The 27,763-nt window shown below is 36.8% G+C and overlaps 1 protein-coding gene across 6 annotated transcripts in view; it reads right to left on the bottom strand.

The window, feature by feature from the left end:
* AP3B1 (adaptor related protein complex 3 subunit beta 1) overlaps positions 1 to 27,763 on the bottom strand; it is a 276,078-nt gene that overhangs the window by 155,570 nt on the left and 92,745 nt on the right. For all 6 annotated transcript variants that reach the window (XR_009539505.1, XR_009539506.1, XM_060143161.1 and 3 more), the window contains exon 8: positions 2,305 to 2,460. Coding sequence is in view for 4 of the 6 variants with exons in the window: in XM_060143161.1 (XP_059999144.1) it covers positions 2,305 to 2,460 (156 nt within the window). In the remaining 2 variants the exon portion in view is untranslated. The remainder of the gene's footprint in view (positions 1 to 2,304; positions 2,461 to 27,763) is intronic.

Genomic DNA, 27,763 nt, shown 5'->3' on the forward strand with positions numbered 1-27,763 from the left:
TTTTTTAGATGACTGATTTATAGCTTTCAGACATTACTTGGGGATTTGAGGAGTTTAAGGATATCTTATTTCTTCACCTGTGATCTACAAATACACTTTAATTATACAACAAACTTCTGAATTTAAAATCTTATTAAGAAAAACTCAATTAATGATTGACTTAATCTACAAATAGGTGACAGTCATTTTTTTAAATATTAAAGCATACAGGTGGCTAATAAGTATTAGCATATGATAGAAGAGAAAGCTGAAGCTTAATAAACTGTACTTTCTATATGTGTCAATGTTTTTAAGATTCTAGATTCCACTTAGTATGTCATCTGTTCTGATACATTAATTAGGGCACTCCCAAACACAAAAGGGATAAAGGATCTTCTTTTCCCCAATATTTACAAATCTAACAGTTTTTAAATCTCTTCAATACCCCAAATTTGACATTTATAGTCTAATTTGTAAAAGCCATGAGGGAAGCTCCCATAACTCCAAACTCCAAAACAACTAAAAATATACCTCATAGGCCTTCAGCAGTTACATTATGTACATTCATAAGAAAGTACATCCTATAAGAACTTTTCTATTTCTAACCATTGCTCCTCTATCACCTTACCTAGACTGTCCAAATAGCCTCCCAACAGCGCTTCCAGTATCTCTTATCGCCAATTCAATCTACACAGCACTGACAGACTAAGTTTCCTGAACAAATTCTCAAAGTCTCTCTTGCAAGTTGAGAATAAGGCTTAAAAAAAGAACCTCTATTCACAATTCTTCAAAAGTCAACCTTTATATATATTTAGCATCATCAAATAAGCAGGATACTAAAAGGTATTGGAACAAAAAATAAACTACCTCTATTTGGTACACAATCAAACAAGAGGGAACCAAAACATACTGGTACAAAAAGTACAAACTACCTCTATTTGTTTCACTATTCAAGAACATTTTTCATCAGTGAGTATTTGAACTATAAAACCAATTTCCAAGACAAAGTTAAATTAACAGTGAGTCAATTATAAAGTAGTTTTAGGTGGCAAGTTACAGTACTTAAGTACCACCAGGTCAAGCAAGAGTATACTAAAATATAAGCATATTTTACAACATTAATAAAATAACGTATGTGTTATTATTGTACACAGTACTTAATCATGATTTAGAAACTAAGTACTAGGTATTAGATAAAAACTTCCTAAGATAGATATACAAAGCTCTAGGGACCAAATTCTCAAGCATCAGAAAACAAAGGAAACTCTCATTTTCAAAGTTTTTACTACTTGAACAGAACGATTCATTAAGAATTTTTTTTAATTGAAAGAAGTTTAAGAAAATGTTGAATTTGAATTCATCAAGCCTTACATAAAACTTCCAGTTAACAGGAAACACAGGATATAAAAGGAAGCAACCAGACAAATCCAGGGGAACATTCTGCAAGACTTGAGAGGTTTAAAAGATGTAACAACCAGACCCAATGCAGCGCAACTGGTTTAGATGAACGAGTTATAAAAGAACTTAAGACAAATTGGTATTAAATGAGATGAAATTTTACTGAAATAGAAATAGAGAACTGACTAGAAAAAAAAACAGGTTAAAAAATACTATGTGTACTACGATTTTCATCTTGGTTTTAAAAATATATATATGTATAGACATACACACATGTGAAATAGGTACATTTATGCAGAAAAAAATCTGGAAAAAACTGCATTAAGATATTATAACAGTGATTCCTGAGTGATGGGAATGTAATGGTTTAATTTTATTAAATTTTGCTAGTCTGTATTTTCTAATTTTCTACTGTGCACATGTATTCTTCTAAAATAAAAGGGTTATTTAAAATAAAAAGATGTAAACAACAAACTTAGGACCCAAGTAAGGATGATTTTTAGTTATTCCTACCAGCTAAAATTTTTAATTGAGGCATTATGCTAGGTGCTTTTACTATATGTTAGTCTCTTCAAAACTCTTATCAGGTAAATACAAATATTATGGACTGATACCAGATTAAGTACTCACAACAACAATCCAGTAGTAGAGAAATATACACAGTCCTCCAATCAACTGGTAAACATCTTGAACTTATATCTTAGGAAACCAATCAACAAAACCACAAAAAGGAAATGAAGTCCAGTAGGCATACAGCTACCAAACCAAGTAATCCTATTAAAACCTGCTTTTTAGTATATAAACAAAAAAACCAACAAACGCTCCATTAGCACACTCAAAAATAAAGACTTATTTACTAAACTTACATATTTTTAACCACTGTTTTAAAAAATCTGTGAATTATTTCTTATAGTGGTTTTTACATACCGCTGCATTCCTGCTCTGAAGCAAAGGCTTTGTATTCCGAATTAAAAGTCTATGGTCTGGATCCATAGTATATGACTTCTTCCCTTTGTCAGTCTTTTCCTTCTGTTCCTCATCAGAATCATAGAAATCCTTTTCATTGTCCTCTAGACCATCAGCCTACAGGAAAGAAATCCAATCCCAAGATTAGTTCAGACCTGGGACAGCCCAAATATTACACAAAGAAAACTTCTTTAAAAACACTTACAATAATGATATTTTACTATAGAATATTACTGTTGAGGCAATTTAAAATTATTATGTTAACTATATGGAAGAAAGGCCTTGCTTTTTCTCATATTTTATGACACAGTAACTGTCTTTTAGTGCAATAGATAATACTTTTATATTATATAGTAAACCTCTGAAAATATTAAATTACCATAGAAATACCCACAGCTGCCCAAAGGGAAAACCTAACCATTAAATTCTAACAAAGCCGAGGATATGAGACTACCCAAAACCTGAAAACTGTTTCCATAAATTATCAGTCACTCTGTAACTGAATCAAAGGGTCAGAAGAAAGAAGAAAATTGTTTGGACTGCAACACACATAAAAGAAATCATTAATAAAGTTTGACAGCTTAAAAATTGGTAATTAAGCAGATCCCTGTGTTGTCAAGACTCAGCTAGAGATTTATGTGTATCCCTGAGAGTTGACTCTATGTTTTTGTTTTGTACTTTTCATTTGAATTCTTTATTATCTCTGTCAATAAAATCAGGCTTATAGGTATTTAGTCCTAAAAATAAATAAACAAACAAACGAAAAAAGCACACAAAGACAATAATATTTAAGTAGATCCAATGCAACTACCATTTAGAGGTAATTTCTGTTACCAAGTACTTGAAACATACTTTCCACTTCTGGGAAGATGGAATAGATATACTTTTTCCTATTCCTCTTGCTAAGTATAACTAGAAACCCAAGACATTACGTATAAAACAAATATAAAAAAGAAAAGACAGAGATGAAGAAAGACTGGATAGGGATCTCAGGATCCAAAGAATGACACAACAGTGAGTTCCCTGGATTTTCATTTTTACCTCATATATCAAAGACTGGGTGGAAGAGAAGTGTGTAACACAGAAAACCAACAAGTATACATGAAACAAACCCTCCAAAAGCCTGTTCTCTGTAGCCAAAGGACCAAGAAAGGGAAATGGCAAGTCTAGCAAGACAGAAAACTTTTTAAGAAAATAACTGCTCTAGTGCAGCCAACACTAGAGAAAAAAAACATGACCTTACCCCTAACCCCACTAGCAAAAGCTGACATGGAGAGCCTAGATTTCCACCCCTCCCCCCAGGATGTAATAAGAGCCCCGACTTTCCCACTGGGGTGGTATCAGAAAAGGCCAAGATGGAACTGAGACTTTAATCCCCACCAGTTAATGAGGCACCTCCACGGTGGGGAGACCAAGCAGGGAGCTTGGACATCCAAGCCTACCTATCAGTTGAGGTAACTTTATCCCTCCCCACTGGGCTAGTACAAGAGGATGCTTAGTGGACACTTCTCTCAGGACTTGAAACATCACCAGCCAGTGGTAACAAGGACACACCACTCTGTGGTGTCAGTGGAAGACACATGTGGAACAGTAATGAGGCACTTCTATACCTCCCAACCAGAAAGCTATCAGGGGAATAATAGTGGGGAGCCAGATCCCGCATTCACCCACAGTAATAATGAGAACAATCTACCTGAGATATCAATGGAGGCTGAGTGGGGAACCAGGATTTCTACCATGACCTGGCAGTAATGAGGTGGCATGCACCCCACCCTTCTCTGCTGGAATGGTGTCAAACAAACCAAGCTAAAACTGAAGGCTTGAATAAGATCCATAATCTCATAATATCCAAGGTTTGGGGAAAAAAAAAAAAATCACTCACCATTCCAAGAGCCAGGTAGATCCCAAACTGGATGAAAAGAGATGAACAGTAGATGCCAACACTAAGATGATAGGGATATTAGAGTTATCTATTAAAGATTTTAAAGCAACCATCATAAAAATGTTTCAGTGAGCAACTAGGAACATCCTTGAAACAAATGAAAACCAGAATGTCTTAGAAAAGAATTATAAAATCTAAACAAAGAAATAGAAGCTATAAAGACAGACCAACAAGAAAGGTTACAACTGAAAAATACAGGAACCAAAATTAAACAATAAATGGGATCAAAAGCAGTACTGAGAGGACCAGGAAACCATCAGTGAATTAGAACACAGAACAACAGAAATTACCCAATCTGAACAAAAGAGAAAAATGGAGAATGGAATGGAGACCCATCTGTCTCCTCTCCAAACCCCCAAAAAAGAAATCTTTTTCCATGGAGGAGCTGGTTAGTAGTGATCTTGAAGAGACAGCTGGCAGTGGAAGTCTTACCGAGAGGAATAAATCTTTCCCCAGAGAGGGAACCAGTTAGTGACCCTGAAGAGTCAGGAAACAAGACAGTCCCCAAGAAATAGAGGAAATTCTCTTCCAAGGAGGAGCCACTCAGCAGTGGACCTGAAGAGGCTGCTGCCAGCAGGAGCAGCAGCTCCAAGAAAAAGAAAAAGCTCCGAAAGCTGTCCCAGGAAAATTAGAATGGACATTTCCCTAGTAGGGCATAACTTGCAGAGATATTTCCCAACCCATCCCCTATAGTCCAATAAAAGTTAAAAAAAAAAATACACGGAGGACAAAGATAAGGGGGAAAAAAAAAAGAACCTCAGGGACCTGTGGAACTATAACAAAACAGCTAAAATATCCTATCATCTGAACTCTGGAAAGATTCAGATGGTGGGTGGGGCTTAAAGAGTACTCCAAGAAATAATGGCTGAAAAATTCCTAAATTTGGCAAAAGACCTAAAAGTACAGATGGAATAAAGTGAGTAAATCCTAAACAGGATAAACCCAAAGAAATACAAAACAAGACATATAAGTCAAACTTCTGAAAACTAAAGAGATGAAGAAAAAGATCTGGAAAGCAGCATTACAGAAAGGACACTTGAGAGGATGAGGTAATGGATCAGGGAGTGTCAGTGACAAGGATGAAAATGCAGGATAGATTTAAGAACTACTTAGAAGCTGAAGTCAACAGGATGCTGTGACTGAACGTGAAGAACAACATCGGGGCACTTAACAAGGATGCCCCCATTCCCAGCCTGGATGACAAAGCAGATGATGATACTACCAGTCAAGATAATCTTGTCTGGGAGTATCTCTCTTTTCCAAGGCTGCCTGCTAAACAAACATCCTTAAAAGATAGTCCAGAACAAAACCTATCTATGCCATTACACAGAAGAGCAGAAAAAATGAGAAAAACGCATGAAGGATTATCTCCCAAGTGTTTATTTTGTTCATGACTGATCTGCCCCTATTCTTCAAAGTGAACCTTCTTTTTATAATTAACAATTTCCCCCAGCAAAAAAAATTTATAATTTGTGATCTCTAATCATTTTTCCTTCAACATGGCATAGCATTTTTTTAAAAAAACACTTATATAGCTAGGTACAGAGTTCTCAGGGTTGACAACAAAAGCACAGCCCATAAAAGAGAACACTGATAAATTGGATTTCATCAAAATTAAAAACTCCTGTTCCATTAAAAAAAAAAACCTCCTAAGAGGAAGAAAAAAACAAATTACACATTGGCAGAAAATATATGCAACTACATATGAAACAAGGGGCTAGTATCTAGAATATAAAGACCACTCCCAAAACTCAACATTTAAAAAAACAATTCAGTTTAAAAAAGGGCAAAAGGTATTCTTACGGACTGAACTGTGTATCCCCTAAAATTCACATGTTGAAGCCTCAATGCGACCATATGCTAAAGTTGGGACCTTCAAGGTTAAATCAGATTATATCAGTGGTTCCCTAATCCAATACAACTGGCATCCTTATAAGAAGAGAGAAAGGCATATGAGAACACAGCAAGAAGGCAGCCATCTGCAAGCCAAGGAGAGGAGCCTTGGGAGAAACCAAACCTGCTAACACCTTGACCTTGCACTTCTAGCCTCCTGGAGGAATTGTGAGAAACTATGAGAAATAAATTTCTGTTTATTTAACCAGCCTGTGGTATTTTGTTATGGCAGCTCTAGCAAACTAATACAGACATCAATAAACGATTAAAGGAGATATACAAATGGCAAACAAAGCACATGAAAAGATAATCAGCTTCATTAACTAATAGGGAAATGCAAATTAAAACCACAGCACGGTGGTTTTGTTATGGCATACATATCAGAATGGCTCTCATCTAAAATTAAACTTAAAAATAGTGACACCACCAAATGATAGTAAGGAAGTCCAGGAAAAGGATCATTCATATGCTGGTGGTGAATGTAAAAGGTTACAGTCATTCCGGCAGGTTGTCAGTCTCTTACAGAACTAAACCTGTATTCACCATACAACCCAAAAATTGCACTCTTGGGCATTTATCATGGGGAAATGGAAATTCTCACAAAGATCTCTACACAAAATATTCATAGCAGTGTTATTCCTATTAGCCAAAATGGAAACAACACAGATGTCCTTCAATGGATGAATGGTTAAACAATTGGTTAAGCAAATGGTTAAACATCTATGCCATGGAATACCATTCAGAAATAAAAAGAAACAAACGACTGATACACACAATGCTGATTAATCTCCAGAGAAGTACACTGAGCTTGAGAGAGCAAAATTAATCCTAAAAGGTTACATATTGTATGATTCCATTTATATAGCATTCTTGAAATGACAAAATTATAGAGATGGAGAAGAAATGAGTGGTTACCAGGGATTAAGGGGGAGCAGGGTTAAGCACAGGGAAGAAAACGGGTTTAACTATAAAATGGTAACATGAAGGATACTTGTGATAGAAATGTTCTCAATCATGATTGTATCAACGTCAATATCAAGGTTGGAATACCTTACTATAGTTTTGCAAGATGTCACCACTGGAGGAAAATGAATAAAGGTTACACCAGATCTCTCTATATTATTTCTTACAACTGCATATGAATCTACTGTTATCTTAAAAGAGAACATTAAATAAAATTAAGGAGAAAAAAAATCAGTAAATCACTTGAAAGAAATTTGCATATATTTATTGTTAGATAACAATAAAATAAATTATTTAAATTGTTATAGGTTAATATCACTTAATGAATTATGTTTTCCTTGTTAAGTGCTTACAGTTAGGATACAATCTTTGCTTAAATATCACTGAAAATACTTTTTATCAAAAAATATGACCTTTAGTTTTCTTAGAAGTAAGCATAATATTATCTGAGTGTTTTTTAAATCCACAATAAAAACAAAATCTTAAGAAATTCTCCAAACAAAAGAAACTCACCAAATTTATGCTTTGAAAACAAAAGGCACTTTAAAAGTAATACCCATATTTAAAAGTAAACTATAAATTATAACATTTATCATCTTCTCTGAATACACAATTCAAAACAAATTACTTGTCTCTTAGTGCTTAAAAAAAAAAAAAAAAAGGACTATAACTGAGACATACTTTTCTATCAAGGCCAGACTTGAGGGTCTTTCTCCTTTATGGAGTTTCAGACTAAACTCATTCTATTAAGTGCATTAATAAACCAATAAAATGATACACAAATAATCTCATTCTTTAAGCATAAGCACTCACCTACAATCTTTACTGAATGTTAATCAAACAAATGTTCAAAATATACCTAAAACTGGTATATGATGAAACGGCTGTATTAACACAGCACTTTCCAGTTCTCCTTCTCTAACACTTTATTAAAGTTCAATTACATTATTTTAATAAATATTTGTATTGTTTATTTTACTGTACAAGTATTTAGGATTATGGTAGTAATTAGAGTAAAAAGATTATAAAGGAGTATTTTTTTCATTAGTATCTTTCCCACATCCAAAGATTTTACAAAGCTATTAAGTAAAACTTCTACAGATTAATGCTTCATGATATGTTTTATTAAAGATCTGTAAATTAATTCTTAACATTTAACATTAAATAAATTAGTATAATTTACTAAAATGAAAGGGATTCTTTGAAACAGTACAAAGTTTTAACAACAGGATTATTGGATAACAAACACGAAGAACATGTTGCTTAATACCTAAAATAATTATTGATATCAATTATTATTTCAAAGTATATTCCCCTCAAAAGAAACTTTCTCTTATACTTTTTATGAAATTTCAATTTGGTTCTATTGCTATGAGAACATCATGGCATGGCTTTTTAGATCTGGCTGCTAATTACTAACTGTATATATACACCAACAGCATAATTCCTTTAGTTTGAATTAAAAGGAAAAAAATTTAAGGACTGATGTTTTCATGAGGTTAATGAAACAAAAGAGATGAGGCTTCCACACAGGATGGGAGCCAATCTCCAATAACTTTATATCTGAATCTGTGTCACTGCTAGCTGTTTTCTCAGGTTTTCAACCGACAGGAACAGACATTGGCCAAAACAGAATGGAAGCTGGATGCAAACAGCCAGAATGGGTAATACTAGGTCATGCCAGTTCAGTATCAGGGTTGCCTCTATGACCATGTTAAATTACTTGACCTCCCCTTGTCTTAATTTACTCATTTGTAAAATGGAATAAAAGCAGTATCTATATCATGAAAGTGTTCATAAAGATTGATTAGTTTAGTGAAGGTTATATAAGCCCTTAGTGCCTAGTGCATATTAAACACTCAAATAGTAGCTATTACCATTGCTTTTATTATTAAATTTTTTCTAGAAACTATTACCTCACCGTAAATCAAATATCCCTAGATGCCAAATATGAAGAAAAATGTCCCCCTAAAATTATCCCTCAGAAAAGAAACTACCTCATATTTGAGAATTTACAAAAATATCATGAGGCTTTTGTACAACTTCTTCATTTTGAACCAAAATGTACTGTCTGGGGAACTCATTACACTGAAACAACTTTAATCAATGCCAGTTATAGATGCTTAAAAGAAGTCACAAACTCCAATGACACAATGTCATTAAAAGTAAGACTTGAGGGGGCTTCCCTGGTGGCGCAGTGGTTAAGAATCCGCCTGCCAATGCAGGAGACACAGGTTCGAGCCCTGGTACAGGAAGATCCCACATGCCGCGGAGCAACTGAGCCTGTGCACCACAGCTACTGAGCCTGCGCTCTAGAGCCCGCCAGCCACAACTACTGAAGGCTGCACACCTAGAGCCCATGCCCCGCAACAAGAGAAGCCACCGCAGTGAGAAGCACGTGCACCGCAGTGAGAAGCACGTGCACCGCAGTGAGAAGCACGTGCACCGCAATGAAGAGTAGCCCCCGCTCGGCGCAACTACAAAATGCCTGCGCACAGCAACGAAGACCCAACACAGCCAAAAATAAATACATACATAAATTTAAAAAAAAAAAAGTAAGACTTGAAAGATTACTTTTTAAAAACACGTAATACAGGATTACAGAGTTCTGCTTCTAGAAATAAGCAAATTGGAATAACCCTTATAGCGAGTTAGGGAAGAAAAATGAAACACACCTGTTTGAAGGCACTGAAAAGTTAAAAGAACAGTGATGAATTATGCAGGCAAGATCCAGAAGAAGTAGTAAACCAAGAAATCTGACCGACCTTAGGAATTGTTTTTTCCTCCAAATCATTGTTATTACATAGCAAAAAGCCGAGAGGCCTAAAGAGCTTTTAGCAGATTCACAAAAATTACAGAAGCAAAAGTTGGAGGTCAGGATCCACCAAAACCAAGACTCCTAACTCTCCCTAGTCTTTGGTTTAAAATCCTGAGAGTCTATATCCTAGAGAGTAAAGATGATAAAATTAAAGCCCACCTTTCAATCATGTCAAATCTATAACTGAGGTGATTAAAGGAACTCAGATTGCTGATACCCTTACCTAGTAATATCCCACAAGCAAACCAAACCCATCATCCAAAGCTTCAAACTAGTTCAACAATTTTTCAGACAGTAAGTAAGGAAAGAGGAAGGAAAATAGGGAAGAAAAGGCAGAGTCATTAAGGGTCAGGATATTGTTTCCATCTGGGAGGGAAAGAAGGATATTAAGTGGAAGATGTCAAAGGAGGGTCTTCTGAAGTACAATTACTGTTTCTTAATCTGAGTACTTGTTACATTGGGGTCTTCAGTTTACAAAAATTCATGAGACCATTTGCTTCTGACACATATACATTATTTCTACTTCAATAAAAATCTTAAAATTATGCATGTAAGAAAAAAAGACAGGAAATTCCCTGGTGGCGCAGTGGTTAAGGATCTGCCTGCCAATGCAGGGGACACGGGTTCGAGCCCTGGCCCGGGAAGATCCCACATGCCGCGGAGTAACTAAGCCTGTGCGCCACAACTACTGAGCCTGCGCTCTAGAGCCAGTGAGCCACAACTACTGAGCCCATGCGCGGCAACTACTGAAGCCCGCACGCCTAGAGCCCACGTTCCACACAAGGGAAGCCACCTCAATAAGCAGCCTGTGCACTGCAACAAAGAGTAGCCCCCCGCTCGCCGCAACTAGAGAAAGCCTGCACAGAGCAACAAAGACCCAGCAGAGCCCCCCCAACCCCCGAATAAATAAATAAATAAAACAAACAAGTAAGGTAAACAAGATATAATCAGAAGGATGTTTAGTCTGCTTAAGGATAAATACAGATAAAATAGGTTTCAAAGATGCTGAAATCTATAGAAAAAAATTTCCATTTGCTGAACTTAGTATACTAATTGTACATCATATACCTAAAAAAGGAAGATGAACCAATTTTAATACAGCACCATGTGTATTTGAAAACAATATTTTAGAAATACTTTGTTTTTAATGGAACTGCTTAATTTTTTAATGTATTCTGTACCTTCTAATATATTTCTTATCTAGAAATTGATACAGTGCAGTTTCAATTTACATAATACATCTATGAATTTGGAACTAAGTCGAAAGGTCTCCCCTACATAGCTGAAACAGCAGTTATGAAGACTTGAGGTATTATTCTAAGTATAAAGTTCTTATGCAGAGTATATTATGCCTTTAATTTTAACCATTTATCTCCTGATACTCAGATAATATATGGTGTAATGTAGAAAGAAAAAAATATTAAGTTATGTCTTTCATTCTCTGTCAAGGGGCTGGAAAACAGAAAATTGTTTTAGAAGTGTTTGCATCAAAAAGGTTTAAAAAAATCAATTATTATATGTATTGTTTGTATTGAGCCTAGAGAAACGAGGCATTATCATAACGGGGGTTTTTAATGGGTATTAATTAAAATATTTTATATTGTGGCTTATGTTGGCAATTTTTCTAAGCCTCATGGTCATTTAAGTAATGTCACCTTTACTCCAATAAATTACTGATATGATTATTACAAAGAGAACCATTTAACAGCATTTAATCTGACTGATGTAAAAAACATTAATAAACCTGTAAAACCTGCTCTTTTGCACCTTGGAAAATGGCTGGTTCTAAAACTAAGGCAGTTAAAATAAATCCAGATCATCAGGTACTTAAAAAACAAACAAACGAAAACAACTCCCTAAGACCAAAGCTGAAAAATTTTAGCAGTAGAATAATGACAGTATTAGTTCATAACCCAAAGGATAAAATAAATATCTAGGAGTCCATACTTATGTAAATAAATGACTAAAAAATAAATAAATGGGAGAGAAAAGTCAAGTCTTCCTTACAGAAAAATTCTGAATAATAATTATGCTAATATCATGTGAATGAGTATTGGAGGCTTTAATTTCCATGTCAGCATCCTATCTATATTCCAAGGTGATGAGCACCTCAAACAACCTATACAGAAGTAAAGATGGCTCCCTATGGAAAAGTATTAAATGACTCAAAAAGGAACCCTGGTAATAATAAGGACACAAATACATAAAATCTTTGTGATGAAACTCGCGAGTATAAAAAAGTTATATTTATAAATGAAGATTTTTCTGTTATTTCTACACATATCAGTATGTGTAGAAAATGAAATTATATACTAGAAAAAACAACTTTCTCCATCTTTCTAAAAGAGTATACATTCAAGCTGAACCAAAAAAAAAAGCTTTAAATCCTCTTATTTGGAAAATGGAGACAGCTTTGCAGTTTCTGTAAAGTGAAGACAGTGTTTTAGAAATACATCCTGAATAGATATGGATGGAATTATATAATATCTTGAATTTCATATGAAATTTGGGATTGAAGTGGGAAGGGGGTTGAGTTAAAGTTGAGAGCAGCCATGAGCTGATGAATGTTGTATCTAGGTGATGTGTACATGAGGATTCATTGGACTCTTAGCCCTATCTTTGTGTATGCTTAAATTTTTCAATAGTTTAACATTTATACAGTGAGTTTCACTTCAAGATCTACTATAAAGCTACAGTAATCAAAATCAAGACAGTGTGGTACTGGTGAAAGAACAGACAAAGAGATTAATGGTACAGAACAGGGAACCCCAAAATAGACCCACATAAATATACAGTTAACTGATTTATGACAAAGGAGCAAAGTTAATACAATGGAGAAGAGATCGTCTTTTTTACAAATGGTGCTGAACATCAACATGCAAAAAAAATGAATCTAGACAGACCTACACCATTCACAAAAATTCACTCAAAAAGGATTAGAGACAAGGAACACAAAACTATAAAATTCTAGAATATAACATAGGAGAAAATCTAGATGACCCTGGATATGGGATGACTTTTAGATACAACACCAAAGGCATGACCCATGAAAGAAATAAGTGATAGGCTGAACTTCATTAAAATTAAAAATGTCTGCTCTGCAAAAGATGTCAAGACAAAGACAAGACAAGTCACAGACTTGGAGAAATATTTGGAGAAGATACATCTGATAAAGGGCTGTTACCCAAAATATAAAAAGAGCCCTTAAAACTCAACAATGAGAAAGCAAACAACTCGATTAAATAATGGGCCAAGGACTTGAACACACAACTCATCAAAGAAGATATACAGATGGCAAATAAGCTTATGAAAAGATGTTCAACATCATATGTAATTAGGGAAGTGCAAATTAAAACAAGATACAGGGACTTCCCTGGTAGTCCGGTGGTAAAGAATCTGCCTTCTAATGCAGGGGATGTGGGGTTAATCCCTGGTCAGGGAACTAAGATCCCACATGCTGCAGGGAAACTAAGCCCACATGCCACAACTACTGAACTCGCGCACCACAACGGAAGAGACCACATGCCACAACTAAGACCTGACGCAGCCAAAAAATAATAAATAAATAAATATTTTTTTAAAAAAGATACAACTACACACCTATTAGAATGGCCAAACTCCAGGACACTAAGAACACTAAATGTCGGCAAGAATGTGGAGCATACGGAACACTCATTCATTGCCAGTGGGGACACAAAACAGTACAGCCACTATGAAAGACAACTGGGCAACTTCTTACAAAATTAAATATACTCTTATCAACTAGTCTAGCAATCAGAGTCCTTGGTTTATACCAAAATGAGTCCATACAAAAACCTGCACAAGGTTTATAGCAGCTTTATTCATATTTGCCAATTTATAGAGGCAAACAAGATATCCTTCAGCAGGTGAATGGATGAATAAACTGTGGTACATCTAGACAATGGAATGTTATTTGGCCCTAAAAAGAAATGAGCTATAGAGACATGAAAAGACATGGAGCATCCTTAAATGCATATGACTAAGGCAAAGAACTGAAAAAAAAAAAAAACTATGGAGATAGTAAAAAGACTAGTCATTGCCAGGATTTGTAGGGGAAAGAGGAATGAATAGGCAGGACATAGAGGATTTTTAGGGCAGTGAAACTATTTTGTAAGATATCACAATGGTGGAGGCATGTCATTATACGTTTGTCAAAACTGACCGAATGAACCCCACCAAGAGCAAACCTCAGTGTAAACTATGGACTTCAGGCGATAATGATGTATTAACATATGTTCATTGACTGTAATAAATGTACTACTGTGGTGAAGGATGTTGATAGTCAGGAGGTGGGTGGGGGCAGGGAGTATATGGGAACTCCCTGCATTTTCCACCCTATTTTGTCATAACCTAAAACTTCTCTAAAAAAAAATTAAAACAAATTTTTAAAAGAAACAGTGAGTTTAATATACCTGAGCTATTTCATATGAAAATAGGTCTCCCTCCACTCATGTGTACTGACCACCCCAAACGCTAAAATAAAAACATTAGAATAAAATTAGCTTTTCACCTTGCTTTAAAACATTCACTTTCAGTAAGAGAAATGTTGTTACATTAAATATAAGCTCTATGAAGTCCAAAAAAATTACCTTTTATTTCATAAATCATATTTTGGAAAGGCATAGTTTTATAAACTTTATTCTTCATCCTGCCATCTCTTTTATTTTATTACCGTGGTGTCTGTCGTAGTCGAGAAAAAGACACTGAGTGTACCCATTTGTCTTATGAATTCCAAGACAGCCTGGAGGGCACTAGTACCAACTTAAGATTTGTACCAGGACAATACCACATCTGTTATCTTCTGTGGACACAGACTACTTAAGAGCTACACAGGGAACACATCATGGCATTGTCATGCCATAAGACACTCATATTAGCAAGCTTGGGCTACTATAACAAGATACCATAGACTGGGTGGCTTAAGCTACAATTTTTCACAGTTTTGAAGGCTGGCAAGTCCAAGATCAAGGTGTTGGCAGACTCAGTTCCTGGTGAGAACCCACTTCCTAGCTTGTAGCTGGCTGCCTTCTCGCTATGTCTTCACATGGGCAGAGAAAGGAAGCAAGCTCTCTGGTGTGTCATCTTATAAGGGCACTATTCCCATGACGACAACCCCACACTCACCAATCCACTGAAACCGAATTACTTCCCAAAGTCCCTACCTCCAAATACCATCACATTGGGAGTTAGGACTTCAACATGTGGATTTCGGAGGACATAGACATTCAGTCCATAGATACCATAGCAGTGTATTGGTGGTCCATCTCTCTGACATTGGGTTAGATTTCCCTGACAAGACCAGAGTGGGTAGGTGATTGGCAATATCATAAACAATTAAATTATTCAGTATGGATAGCACATGTTTACTTTTTTAAAAAAAGTCATGTTTAATAAATTTTTTAATTTAATATTTTTCTCAAAAAAAAGTCTCTTTCCCCCCTGATTAGGCCTATGTAAAACAACACATTATATGAATACTGGTTTGAGACATTTTTTCCTTCCATGAGGTAACTGCTGTGCTCTTCACTTTACATGTTTTATACTACAGCCCAGTGACCACTATACCACACAGGTGGAAGTATGGGTTTGAGGATCATTGAACACTGAATTTCCCCCAATACATCACAATTATGGAAACACCTGTGCCCAGGAACTTTGAGTTGAGCCACTATGAAAATTCAGAGTGCTCAATTGCCCACAACACTTCTCATTTCTTATGACTATATGTTCAGCACCAGTATACAGGAAATAAGCTTTCCGAATGCAGTGGTTTCCAAATTTTGTTACTGAGAAATCTGAAGAATCTACATAAGGCATTTTTTCATGTTTCTCTAAAGTAAAATATACACATTACACAAGTTGATCTTAGGTCTAAGAGTTCTAAGACATGAGAAAGAAGGGTTCCAGTCATTTGAAAACTAATCTCAATCTAATTACAGGGATAAATAAGAACTGTTTTTTGTTAAGCAGAATGCATTTTAGAGTGGTTCTCACTCAGTCATAAACTACAAAATAAAATTAAGCCCAACCTAGGTAGAACTAATCATAATTCCTCAAGTATTCACTCCCTCCTTACCTAAACCCCTGAAATAAAGAGAATGTATTAAAGAAGGTAAGTGTCTATTGACTTGAAATCAATAAATTTAATTATCCTTTAGGACATTAAAAAAAGAGGTTAGAGGGTTAGAGCAGAGGTTTTAAAATACTGGTGGACATTCATGGGGGAGGGGATAAAGCAGTAGTTTGTTTTAATCTTAGGGTGAACTCTAATAGTTAAATAGAAAAAACAAAAGCAAAAATCTGTACTTTAGATAAAGTGGGGGTAGGAAACTAGGGCTCCAAGAAACAACAGTTAAAAATTTTTAAAAAGCAAATAATCTAGGTTATGAAAAACTTTTCATATAAAATATAAAATTTTGTAAAGGGACTGTTTCTTCTTCATTAATCCCCAAATATTTATATATCTAAATTAAATAATGCCCTTTGAGTCACTAGAAAAACATGTATAAACAAGTTGTTTTAAAAATAATATGAGGATAACTACTAAAAGATAAAGCTAAAAGAGTTAGAACTAGTTGCATCTGGAGAGTAGGAACTGGAGGTGTAAAAAGGAAGGACATATATTTACTATACATCCCAGTAATTCCACTCCTAGAGAAATGAAAACATTTTATGTCCAAACAAAGACTTGTGGCACTGGAGGCCAAGGTCACAGCTCCATGGATGTACAGAAAATTCAGAGTTTAAGCATAAGCAAGTACAATCTTTGCCGAGAAGACATAGCGACAGATAGACAGATAGATGTATATATATGTAACATCTTTTGTGTGTGTGTTACAGAATTATGTTAAGGAAACTAAGAGAAAAAAGTTTAATTTTTAGTATTTACCTACATATATATCATTTCTATCATTCTTTATTCCTTTCTATAGTTATAAATTACCATCTATTATCATTTCTCTTCAACCTAAACAACTTCTTGCAGTATCTCTTGTAATACAGTTCTACATATCAATTTTTCAATTTAGTTCATCTGAAAACTTCTTCATTCCATCTTTATTTTTGAAGAATGGTTTTGTTCAATATAGAATTCTTTGTTGACAGATTTCTCTCAACAATTTAAAGATGATATTCCATTGTTTCCTAGACTCCATTGTTTCTTATCAGCAGTTAGTCATAATCATTGTTTCTCTGTATATAATGCATTGTTTCTGTCTGCTTTCAAGGTTTTCTCTTTCCCCTTTGATTTCAGAAGTTTGACTATGACGTACCTAGGTGTGACATTTTAATATTTTGCCTGGGAATTTGATGTGTTTCCTGGATCTGTACACTTGGTTTTTTCCCCCCTTAAACTACACTTGAAATTTTTTAAGCTTTTATTTCTTCAGGTATTATTTCTACTCCATTCACCCTTTTCTCTCATTTTGGGACTTCAATTACAAGTATTTTATTCTGTTTCATATTGTTCCACATGGCTCTGAGACTGTTCACTTTTCTTCACTTGCTTTTCTCTTTGTTCTTTCAGAATGAATAATTTCTATTAATCTATCTTCAGGTTTCTTAATACTTTCACAGCCTCCTCCTGGCTATTAAGCCTATCTAGCTTATTTTTCATTTAATCATTGTATTTTTCAGCCCTAGAATTTCCATTTCGTTCTTTCTTATAGTGTCTTTCCTGTTAAGATTCGTTTATTCAATCAATACAACTATGTTGCTTTTTAATATTTTTGCCATATATATATAATATATATATAATAGCTACATTATTTGCCTGATAATTGCTTCTTCTTGATTATCTTTCTATTGCCTACTTTTTCTCTTCAGCATTAGTTATTTTTTTGTTTCTCATGTCTGCTGATTTTTTCAAATTGTATTCTGAATATTATCAACCATACACTATAAATTCTTCCTTGTGTTGCATTCCTCTGAAGTGTATTAATATTTGTTCTAGCAGGCATCTTACTGGTTTCAAACTCCAAACTCTGTGTATCCTAATACGACCAGCAAGTGAAATCTCCATTTAGTTTCCAGTTGCTTTTTTTTTTGCTAGACACACTGGAGCCTTCTCCACACATGGAGAGTTGGTCAGCCAATGACTTGAATGGTGTTTACATGCATTTCCACCCTCCTGTGGTTCCCACACCTTTCTGGAATTTCTCCCCAAACGTTTTAGGTATTCTGCCAGCCTTGAAGTCTGTTCTCTAATACCTAGGTAAGTGAGGCTGTAACTTTTTCCATTTTTATATGGGATAGGGGAATTCCCCCAGGCAAAAACCTGCAAACTCACACCTTGAAATTTCAGTCCTTCATGTGTAGAGTCCTCTCTAGTTTTGCCTACTTTTGATCATCCTATAGTACACCTTTAGCTGCTATTTTTCAAAATAATTTCCCAGGGAGTTAATCTGATCAAGGTACTCCATCAATGGAAGCGGAAACTGTAAGTCCATGAAGTACATCTCAGCCGCAGGTCAGATGTCTTCATGCTTTTTATGTGAAAGTAAACCTTTCTCATACACTCCTCTATACCCCACTTTCATCATATTTCCCATTACTTCACGTTAGCCAGAATTGTGTTATATGCCCATTCCTAAACCTACCACCTACAAGGGGAATGTAATTAACATTAGTCTAGTTTGGGCTGGGAAGCAACATGGTTTCTGCAAAGACACCTGGGTGCTCAATCCCTGTAGAACATCTGTCTGCAAGGAAGAACTTTTTGCATAGGGGTTGTCTGCTGGAGACAATCAACAGTGTCTGCCACATTCTCTATACCACCTAGACAACAATGTACTAGCAGAATCTGTCTGACGTAACCATTTTGGAACTCTGGAGTCTATCAAAGGCTAGCAGCTTCCAGTAGGACTGCAGTAATTTTAAGATATGTATCAGAAACTTAAAGTCTTGTATATATACAGCTAAATGAATAATAGAATAAAATTGACTGTTTTAAATTACCACATTAGATTACATAAAATCATAATCTTTTCTGAGATGAATATAGATAACTACTAAGCAGCAAAATCACAAATTTAAAAATTAAATAACTGACTTGTCAGAGATAAATTCAATATTAATCATATTTACTCCTTTATGTTACAGTAATAAGACTAACACAGAGAAAAATATAAGGAAATAAATGGACTATACGGTCAAGAAAACACAATGATATAAATATCTATAACAGAATGTCAAGGAGAAAAGCACAGTGGAAAAAGGACAGACATCAGAGGAGGGCAGCAGAATTTATCACATTTCTTAACATCTTAAGCTCTAACTTTCTCCTCCTAAAATTCATTTAGTACCCGTTAAAATTCACAAAATACTTTTAATACTGTGAACATTTTGGGGCTACTAGGTAAATATGGTGAGAGAAAGACAGAAAACAGAATTTCTTTCCCCAATATAAATAATATGCGGAAAATAAAAAATTAAAACTAGCAAAAATAAGTCAGTGGAGAAAGAAACAAGAAGAGGGTCACAATCTAATGGCGTAAACTTTTTTAGCAGGTTTTTTTAAAAAGAAAAGACTCTAGAAAAACATATTCCTCACTTCTTGAGACTGTTCATGATTAACTCTTGCCTGCTAGACAGAAGAAAACTGAGGGGTTACTCTTACCTTTCATCCTACTTGGGGTGGTGGGGTGGTGAGGGAGGTTGGCAGTGGAAACAGGTGGTGAGGAGAAGCAGGTGGGAGAGTAAACAACAAGCCTGTCTCTCTCTGAAAGAACTGATGACTCTGGGGCAACACTGCCCAAAAGAAAATTCTGTGATATCGGAAACATTTTATATCACACTATCCAATACAGTAGGCACTAGCCTCGCATGACTACTGAACCCTTAATGTGGGGCCAGTGCAACTGAGGAACTGATTTACAATTTCACTTAATTTAAGTTTAAATAGACACATGTGGCCAGCAATGACCATATTGGACAGGAGAATTCCTCGGTTAAACAATGAATAAATAAGAACAATTTAAAGGTCAAGAAAATTTCTCCACAGGAACATAGTAGGTGGCATCAATGTCACTATAGGACATAAGAAACTTCCCGAGACTTAAGGGGAAGATGGCGGAAGAGTAAGACGCGGAGATCACCTTCCTCCCCACAGATACACCAGAAATACATCTACACGTGGAACAACTCCTACAGAAAACCTACTGAACGCTGTCAAAAGACCTCAGACCTCCCAAAAGGCAAGAAACTCCCTAAGTACCTGGGTAGGGCAAAAGAAAATAGAAACAACAGAGACAAAAGAATAAGGACGGGACCTGCACCAGTGGGAGGGAGCTGTGAAGGAGGAAGGGTTTCCACACACTAGGAGCCCCTTCGTGGGCGGAGACTGCGGGTGACGGAGCGGGGAAGCTTCGTAGCCACGGAGGAGAGCGCAGCCACAGGGGTGCGGAGAGCAAAGCGGAGAGATTCCCGCACAGAGGATCGGTGCCGACCGGCACTGACCAGCCCGAGAGGCTTGTCTGCTCACCCGGCGGGGCGGGCGGGGCTGCGAGCTGAGGCTCGGGCTTTGGTCGGAGCGCAGGGAGAGGACTGGGGTTGGCGGCGTGAACACAGCCTGAAGGGGGTTAGTGCACCACGGCTAGCCGGGAGGGAGTCCGGGGAAATGTCTCGACCTGCCGAAGAGGCAAAAGACTTTTTCTTCCCTCTTTGTTTCCTGGTGCGTGTGGAGAGGGGATTAAGAGCTTTGCTTAAAGGAGCTGCAGAGACGGGCGCGAGCCACGGCTAACAGCGCGGACCCCAGAGACGGGCATGAGACGATAAGGCTGCTGCTGCCGCCACCAAAAAGCCTGTGTGCAAGCACAGGTCACTATCTACACCTCCCTTCCGGGAGCCTGTTTAGCCCGCCACTGCCAGGGTCCCGTGATCCAGGGACAACCTCCTCGGGAGAACACACGGCGCGCCTCGGGCTGGTGCAACGTCCTGCCGGCCTCTGTCGCTGCAGGCTCACCCCGCATCCGCACCCCTCCCTCCCCTCGGCCTGAGTGAGCCAGAGTTCCTGAAGCAGCTGCTCCTTTAACCCCGTCCTGTCTGAGCGAAGAACAGACGCCCTCCAGCAACCTACACGCAGAGGCAAGGCCAAATCCCAAGCTGAGCCCCGGGAACTCGGCGAACATAGAAGACAAAGGGAAATCTCTCCCAGCAGCCTCAGAAGCAGCGGATTAAAGCTCCAAAAACAACTTGTACCTTGCATCTGTTGAATACATGAATAGACAACGAATCATCCCAAATTGAGGAGGTGGACTTTGAGAGCAGGATTTATTATTTTTTCCCCTTTTCCCCTTTTTGTGAGTGTGTATGTGTATGTTTTTGTGGGAGATTTTGTCTCTATAGCTTTGCTTTCACCATTTGTCCTAGGGTTCTATCCGTCCGTTTTTTTCTTTGTTTTTAATTTTTTTCTTAATAATTATTTTTATTTTAATAACTTTATTTTATTTTATCTTTCTTTATTTTACTTTATCCTCTTTCCTCTTCCTTCCTCCCTCCCTCCATCCCTCCCTCCTTCTTTCTTTCTTTCTTTCTTTCCCTCTCGCTCTCTCTCTTTTTCTTTCTTTCTTTCTACTTTTTCTCCCTTTTATTCTCAGCCGTGGGGATGAAAGGCTCTTGGTGCTGCAGTCAGGAGTCAGTGCTGTGCCTCTGAGGTGGGAGAGCCAAGTTCAGGACACTGGTCCACAAGAGACCTCCCAGCTCCACGTAATATCGAACGGCGAAAATCTCGCAGAGATCTCCATCTCAACACCAGCACCCAGCTTCACTCAACGAGCAGCAAGCTACAGTGCTGGACACCCTATGCCAAACAACTAGCAAGACAGGAACACAACCCCACCCATTAGTAGAGAGGCTGCCTAAAATCATAATAAGTACACAGACACCACAAGACACACCACCAGACATGGACCTGCCGACCAGAAAGACAAGATTCAGCCTCATCCACCAGAACTCAGGCACTAGTCCCCTCCACCAGGAAGCCTACACAACCCACTGAACCAAATATAGCCACTGGGGACAGACACCAAAAACAACGGGAACTATGAACCTGCAGCCTGCAAAAAGGAGACCCCAAGCACAGTAAGATAAGCAAAATGAGAAGACAGAAAAACACACAACAGATGAAGGAGCAAGATAAAAACCCACCAGACCTAACAAATGAAGAAGAAATATGCAGTCTACCTGAAAAAGAATTCAGAATAATGATAGTAAAGATGATCCAAAATCTTGGAAATAGAATAGAGAAAATGCAAGAAACATTTAACAAGACCTAGAAGAGTTAAGGATGAAACAAGCAATGATGAACAACACAATAAATGAAATTAAAAATACTCCAGATGGGATCAATAGCAGAATAACTGAGGCAGAAGAACGGATAAGTGACCTGGAAGATAAAATAGTGGAAATACCCACTCAGAGCAGAATAAAGAAAAAAGAATGAAAAGAACTGAGGACAGTCGCAGGGACCGCTGGGACAACATTAAACACAACAACATTAGAATTATAGGGGTCCCAGAAGAAGAAGAGAAAAAGAAAGGGACTGAGAAAATATTTGAACAGATTATAGTTGAAAACTTCCCTAATATGGGAAAGGAAATAGTTAATCAAGTTCAGGAAGCACAGAGAGTCCCATACAGGATAAATCCAAGGAGAAATATGCCAAGACACATATTAATCAAACTGTCAAAAATTAAATACAAAGAAAACATATTAAAAGCAGCAAGGGAAAAACAACAAATAACACACAAGGGAATCCCCATAAAGTTAACAGCTGATCTTTCAGCAGAAACTCTGCAAGCCAGAAGGGACTGGCAGGACATATTTAAAGTGATGAAGGAGAAAAACCTGCAACCAAGATTACTCTACCCAGCAAGGATCTCATTCAGATTTGGTGGAGAAATTAAAACCTGTACAGACAAGCAAAAGCTGAGAGAGTTCAGCACCACCAAACCAGCTTTACAACAAATGCTAAAGGATCTTCTCTAGGCAAGAAACACGAAAGAAGGAAAAGACCTTCAATAACGAACACAAAAAAATTAAGAAAATAGGAAATAGAACATACATATCGATAATTACCTTAAATGTAAATGGATTAAATGCTCCAACCAAAAGACACAGACTGGTTGAATGGATACAAAAACAAGACCCATATATATGCTGTCTACAAGAGACCCACTTCAGACCTAGAGACACATAGAGACTGAAAGTGAGGGGATGGAAAAAGATATTCCATGCAAATGGAAACCAAAAGAAGGTTGGAGTAGCAATTCTCATTTCAGACAAAATAGACTTTAACATAAAGACTATTAGAAGAGACAAAGAAGGACACTACATAATGATCAAGGGATCAATCCAAGAAGAAGATATAAGAATTGTAAATATTTATGCACCCAACATAGGAGCACCTCAATACATAAGGCAAATACTAACAGCCATAAAAGGGGAAATCGACAGTAACACATTCATAGTAGGGGACTTTAACACCCTACTTTCACCAATGGACAGATCATCCAAAATGAAAATAAATAAGGAAACACAAGCTTTAAATGACACATTAAACAAGACAGACTTAATCGATATTTATAGTACATTCCATCCGAAAACAACAGAATACACATTTTTCTCAACTGCTCATGGAACATTCTCCAGGATAGATCATATCTTGGGTCACAAATCAAGCCTTGGTAAATTTAAGAAAACTGAAATTGTATCAAGTATCTTTTCTGACCACAACACTATGAGACTAGATATCAATTACAGGAAAAGATCTGTAAAAAACACAAACACATGGAGGCTAAACAATACATTACTTAATAACGAAGTGATCACTGAAGAAATCAAACAGGAAATCAAAAAATACCTAGAAACAAATGACAATGGAGATATGACGACCCAAAACCTATGGGATGCAGCAAAAGCAGTTCTAAGAGGGAAGTTTATAGCAGTACAATCCTAACTTAAGAAACAGGAAACATCTCGAATAAACAACCTAACCTTGCACCTAAAGCAATTAGAGAAAGAAGAACAAAAAACCCCCAAAGTTAGCAGAAGGAAAGAAATCATAAAGATCAGATTAGAAATAAAGGAAAAAGAAATGAAGGAAATGATAGCAAAGATCAATAAAACTAAAAGCTGGTTCTTTGAGAAGATAAACAAAATTGATAAACCATTAGCCAGACTCATCAAGAAAAAAAGGGAGAAGACTCAAATCAATAGAATTAGAAATGAAAAAGGAGAAGTAACAGCTGACACTGCAGAAATACAAAAGATCATGAGAGATTACTACACGTAACTCTATGCCAATAAAATGGAAAATCTGGAAGAAATGGACAAATTCTTAGAAATGCACAAACTGCCAAGACTGAATCAGGAAGAAACAGAAATTATGAACAGACCAATCACAAGCACTGAAATTGAAACTGTGATTAAAAATCTTCCAACAAACAAAAGCCAAGGACCAGATGGCTTCACAGGCGAATTCTATCAAACATTTAGAGAAGAGCTAACACCTATCCTTCTCAAACTCTTCCAAAATACAGCAGAGGGAGGAACACTCCCAAACTCATTCTATGAGGCCACCATCACCTTGATACCAAAACCAGACAAGGATGTCACAAAGAAAGAAAACTACAGGCCAATATCACTGATGAACATAGATGGAAAAATCCTCAACAAAACACTAGCCAACAGAATCCAACAGCACATTAAAAGGATCATACACCATGATCAAGTGGGGTTTATTCCAGGAATGTAAGGATTCTTCAATATATGCAAATCAATCAACTTGATACACCATATTAACAAACTGAAGGAGCAAAACCATATGATCATCTCAATAGATGCAGAGAAAGCTTTCGACATATTTCAACACCCATTTATGATAAAAACCCTACAGAAGGTAAGCATAGAAGGAACTTTCCTCAACATAATAAAGGCCATATACCATAAACCCACAGCCAACATTGTCCTCAATGGTGAAAAACTGAAAGCATTTCCACTAAGATCAGGAACAAGACAAGGTTGCCCACTCTCACCTCTCTTATTCAACATAGTTTTGGAAGTTTTAACCACAGCAATCAGAGAAGAAAAGGAAATAAAAGGAATCCAAATTGGAAAAGAAGAAGTAAAGCTGTCACTGTTTGCAGATGACATGATACTATACACAGAGAATCCTAAAGATGCAACCAGAAAACTACTAGAGCTAATCAATGAATTTGGGAAAGTAGCAGGATACAAAATTAATGCACAGAAATCTCTGGCATTCCTATACACTAATGACGAAAAAACTGAACACGAAATCAAGAAAACACTCCCATTTACCACTGCAACAAAAAGAATAAAACATACAGGAATAAACCTACCTAAGGAGACAAAAGACCTGTATGCAGAAAATTATAAGACACTGATGAAAGAAATTAAAGATGATACAAATAGATGGAGATATATACCATGTTCTTAGATTGGAAGAATCAACATTGTCAAAATGACTCTACTACCCAAAGCAATCTACAGATCCAATGCAATCCCTATCAAACTACCACTGGCATTTTTCACAGAACTAGAACAAAAAATTTCACAATTTGTATGGAAATACAAAAGATCCCGAATAGCCAAAGCAATCTTGAGAACGAAAAACGGAGCTGGAGGAATCTGGCTCCTTGACTTCAGACTATACTACAAAGCTACAGTAATCAAGACAGTATGGTACTGGCACAAAAACAGAAATATAGATCAAAGGAACAGGATAGAAAGCCCAGAGATAAACCCACGCAGATATGGTCACCTTATCTTTGATAAAGGAGGCAGGAATGTACAGTGGAGAAAGGACAGCCTCTTCAAGAAGCGGTGCTGGGAAAACTGGACAGGTACATGTGAAAGTATGAGATTAGATCACTCCCTAACAGCATACACAAAAATAAGCTCAAAATGGATTAAAGACCTAAATGTAAGGCCAGACACTATCAAACTCTTAGAGGAAAACATAGGCAGAACACTCTATGACATAAATCACAGCAAGATCCTTTTTGACCCACCTCCTAGAGAAATGGAAATAAAAACAAAAATAAACAAATGGGACCTAATGAAACTTCAAAGCTTTTGCACAGCAAAGGAAACCATAAACAAGACCAAAAGACAACCCTCAGAATGGGAGAAAATACTTGCAAATGAAGCAACTGACAAAGGATTAATCTCCAAAATTTACAAGCAGCTCATGCAGCTCAATAACAAAAAAACAAACCCAATCCAAAAATGAGCAGAAGACCTAAATAGACATTTCTCCAAAGAAGATATACAGACTGCCAACAAACACATGAAAGAATGCTCAACATCATTAATCATTAGAGAGATGCAAATCAAAACTACAATGAGATATCATCTCACACCAGTCAGAATGGCCATCATCAAAAAATCTAGAAACAATAAATGCTGGAGAGGGTGTGGAGAAAAGGGAACACTCTTGCACTGCTGGTGGGAATGTGAATTGGTACAGCCACTATGGAGAACAGTATGGAGGTTCCTTAAGAAACTACAAATAGAACTACCATATGACCCAGCAATCCCACTACTGGGCATATACCCTGAGAAAACCATAATTCAAAAAGAGTCATGTACCAAAATGTTCATTGCAGCTCTATTTACAATAGTCAGGAGATGGAAACAACCTAAGTTTCCATCATCGGATGAATGGAAAAAGAAGATGTGGCACATATATACAATGGAATATTACTCAGCCATAAAAAAAGAAACAAAATTGAGCTATTTGTAATGAGGTGGATAGACCTAGAGTCTGTCATACAGAGTGAAGTAAGTCAGAAAGAGAAAGACAAATAACCGTATGCTAACACATATATATAGAATTTAAGAAAAAAACTGTCATGAAGAACCTAGGGGTAAGACAGGAATAAAGACACAGACCTACTAGAGAATGGACTTGAGGATATGCGGAGGGGGAAGGACAAGCTGTGACAAAGCGAGAGAGTGGCATGGACATATATACACTACCAAATGTAAAATAGACAGCTAGTGGGACGCAGCCAGCATAGCACAGGGAGATCAGCTCGGTGCTTTGTGACCACCTGGAGGGGTGGGATAGGGAGGGTGGGAGGGAGGGAGATGCAAGAGGGAAGAGATATGGGAACATATGTATATGTATAACTGATTCACTTTGTTATAAACCAGAAACTAGCACACCATTGTAAAGCAATTATACTCCAATAAAGATGTAAAAATAAAAAAAGTTAAAAAAAAAATCAGTTACTGCCAGCTGTCACTGCTGCATTCAGATCTTCCTGGGTTTTTAAAAAGTTTATCTCAGGGACTTCCCTGGTGGTCCCGTGGGTAAGACTCTGCACTCCCATTGCAGGGGGCCCAGTTCGATCTCTGGTCGGGGAACTAGATTCCACATGCAAGCCGCAACTAATAGTCCGCAGGCCTCAACTTAGAAGCCCACATGCCGCAATGAAGATCCTGGATGCTGCAACTAAGACCCAGCATAGCCAAAAATAAATTACAAATAAATATTTTTTTTAAATGTAAAAGAAAAAATAAAGAAAGTTCCCGAAGAAGTGCTCAAGTATTCTAAAAAACGAGATCCATCTCTGCTAAGACTGAATTTACTATCCCACAAATTACTCTTTCCCCAAATGCCCTAAGGCTACTAAAGCAAAAAGGCACAAAATACCCACAATCAGATTGAAACTGAGAGGAAGAAACAAACTGCCTTTAGGTGTGCTGGGACAGAATTAAGAAGTCACACTATATCAGAGCAAATAAAATGTCTATAC

The sequence above is a fragment of the Lagenorhynchus albirostris genome, chromosome 3 (assembly GCF_949774975.1).
Source record: "Lagenorhynchus albirostris chromosome 3, mLagAlb1.1, whole genome shotgun sequence".
NCBI lineage: Eukaryota > Metazoa > Chordata > Mammalia > Artiodactyla > Delphinidae > Lagenorhynchus > Lagenorhynchus albirostris.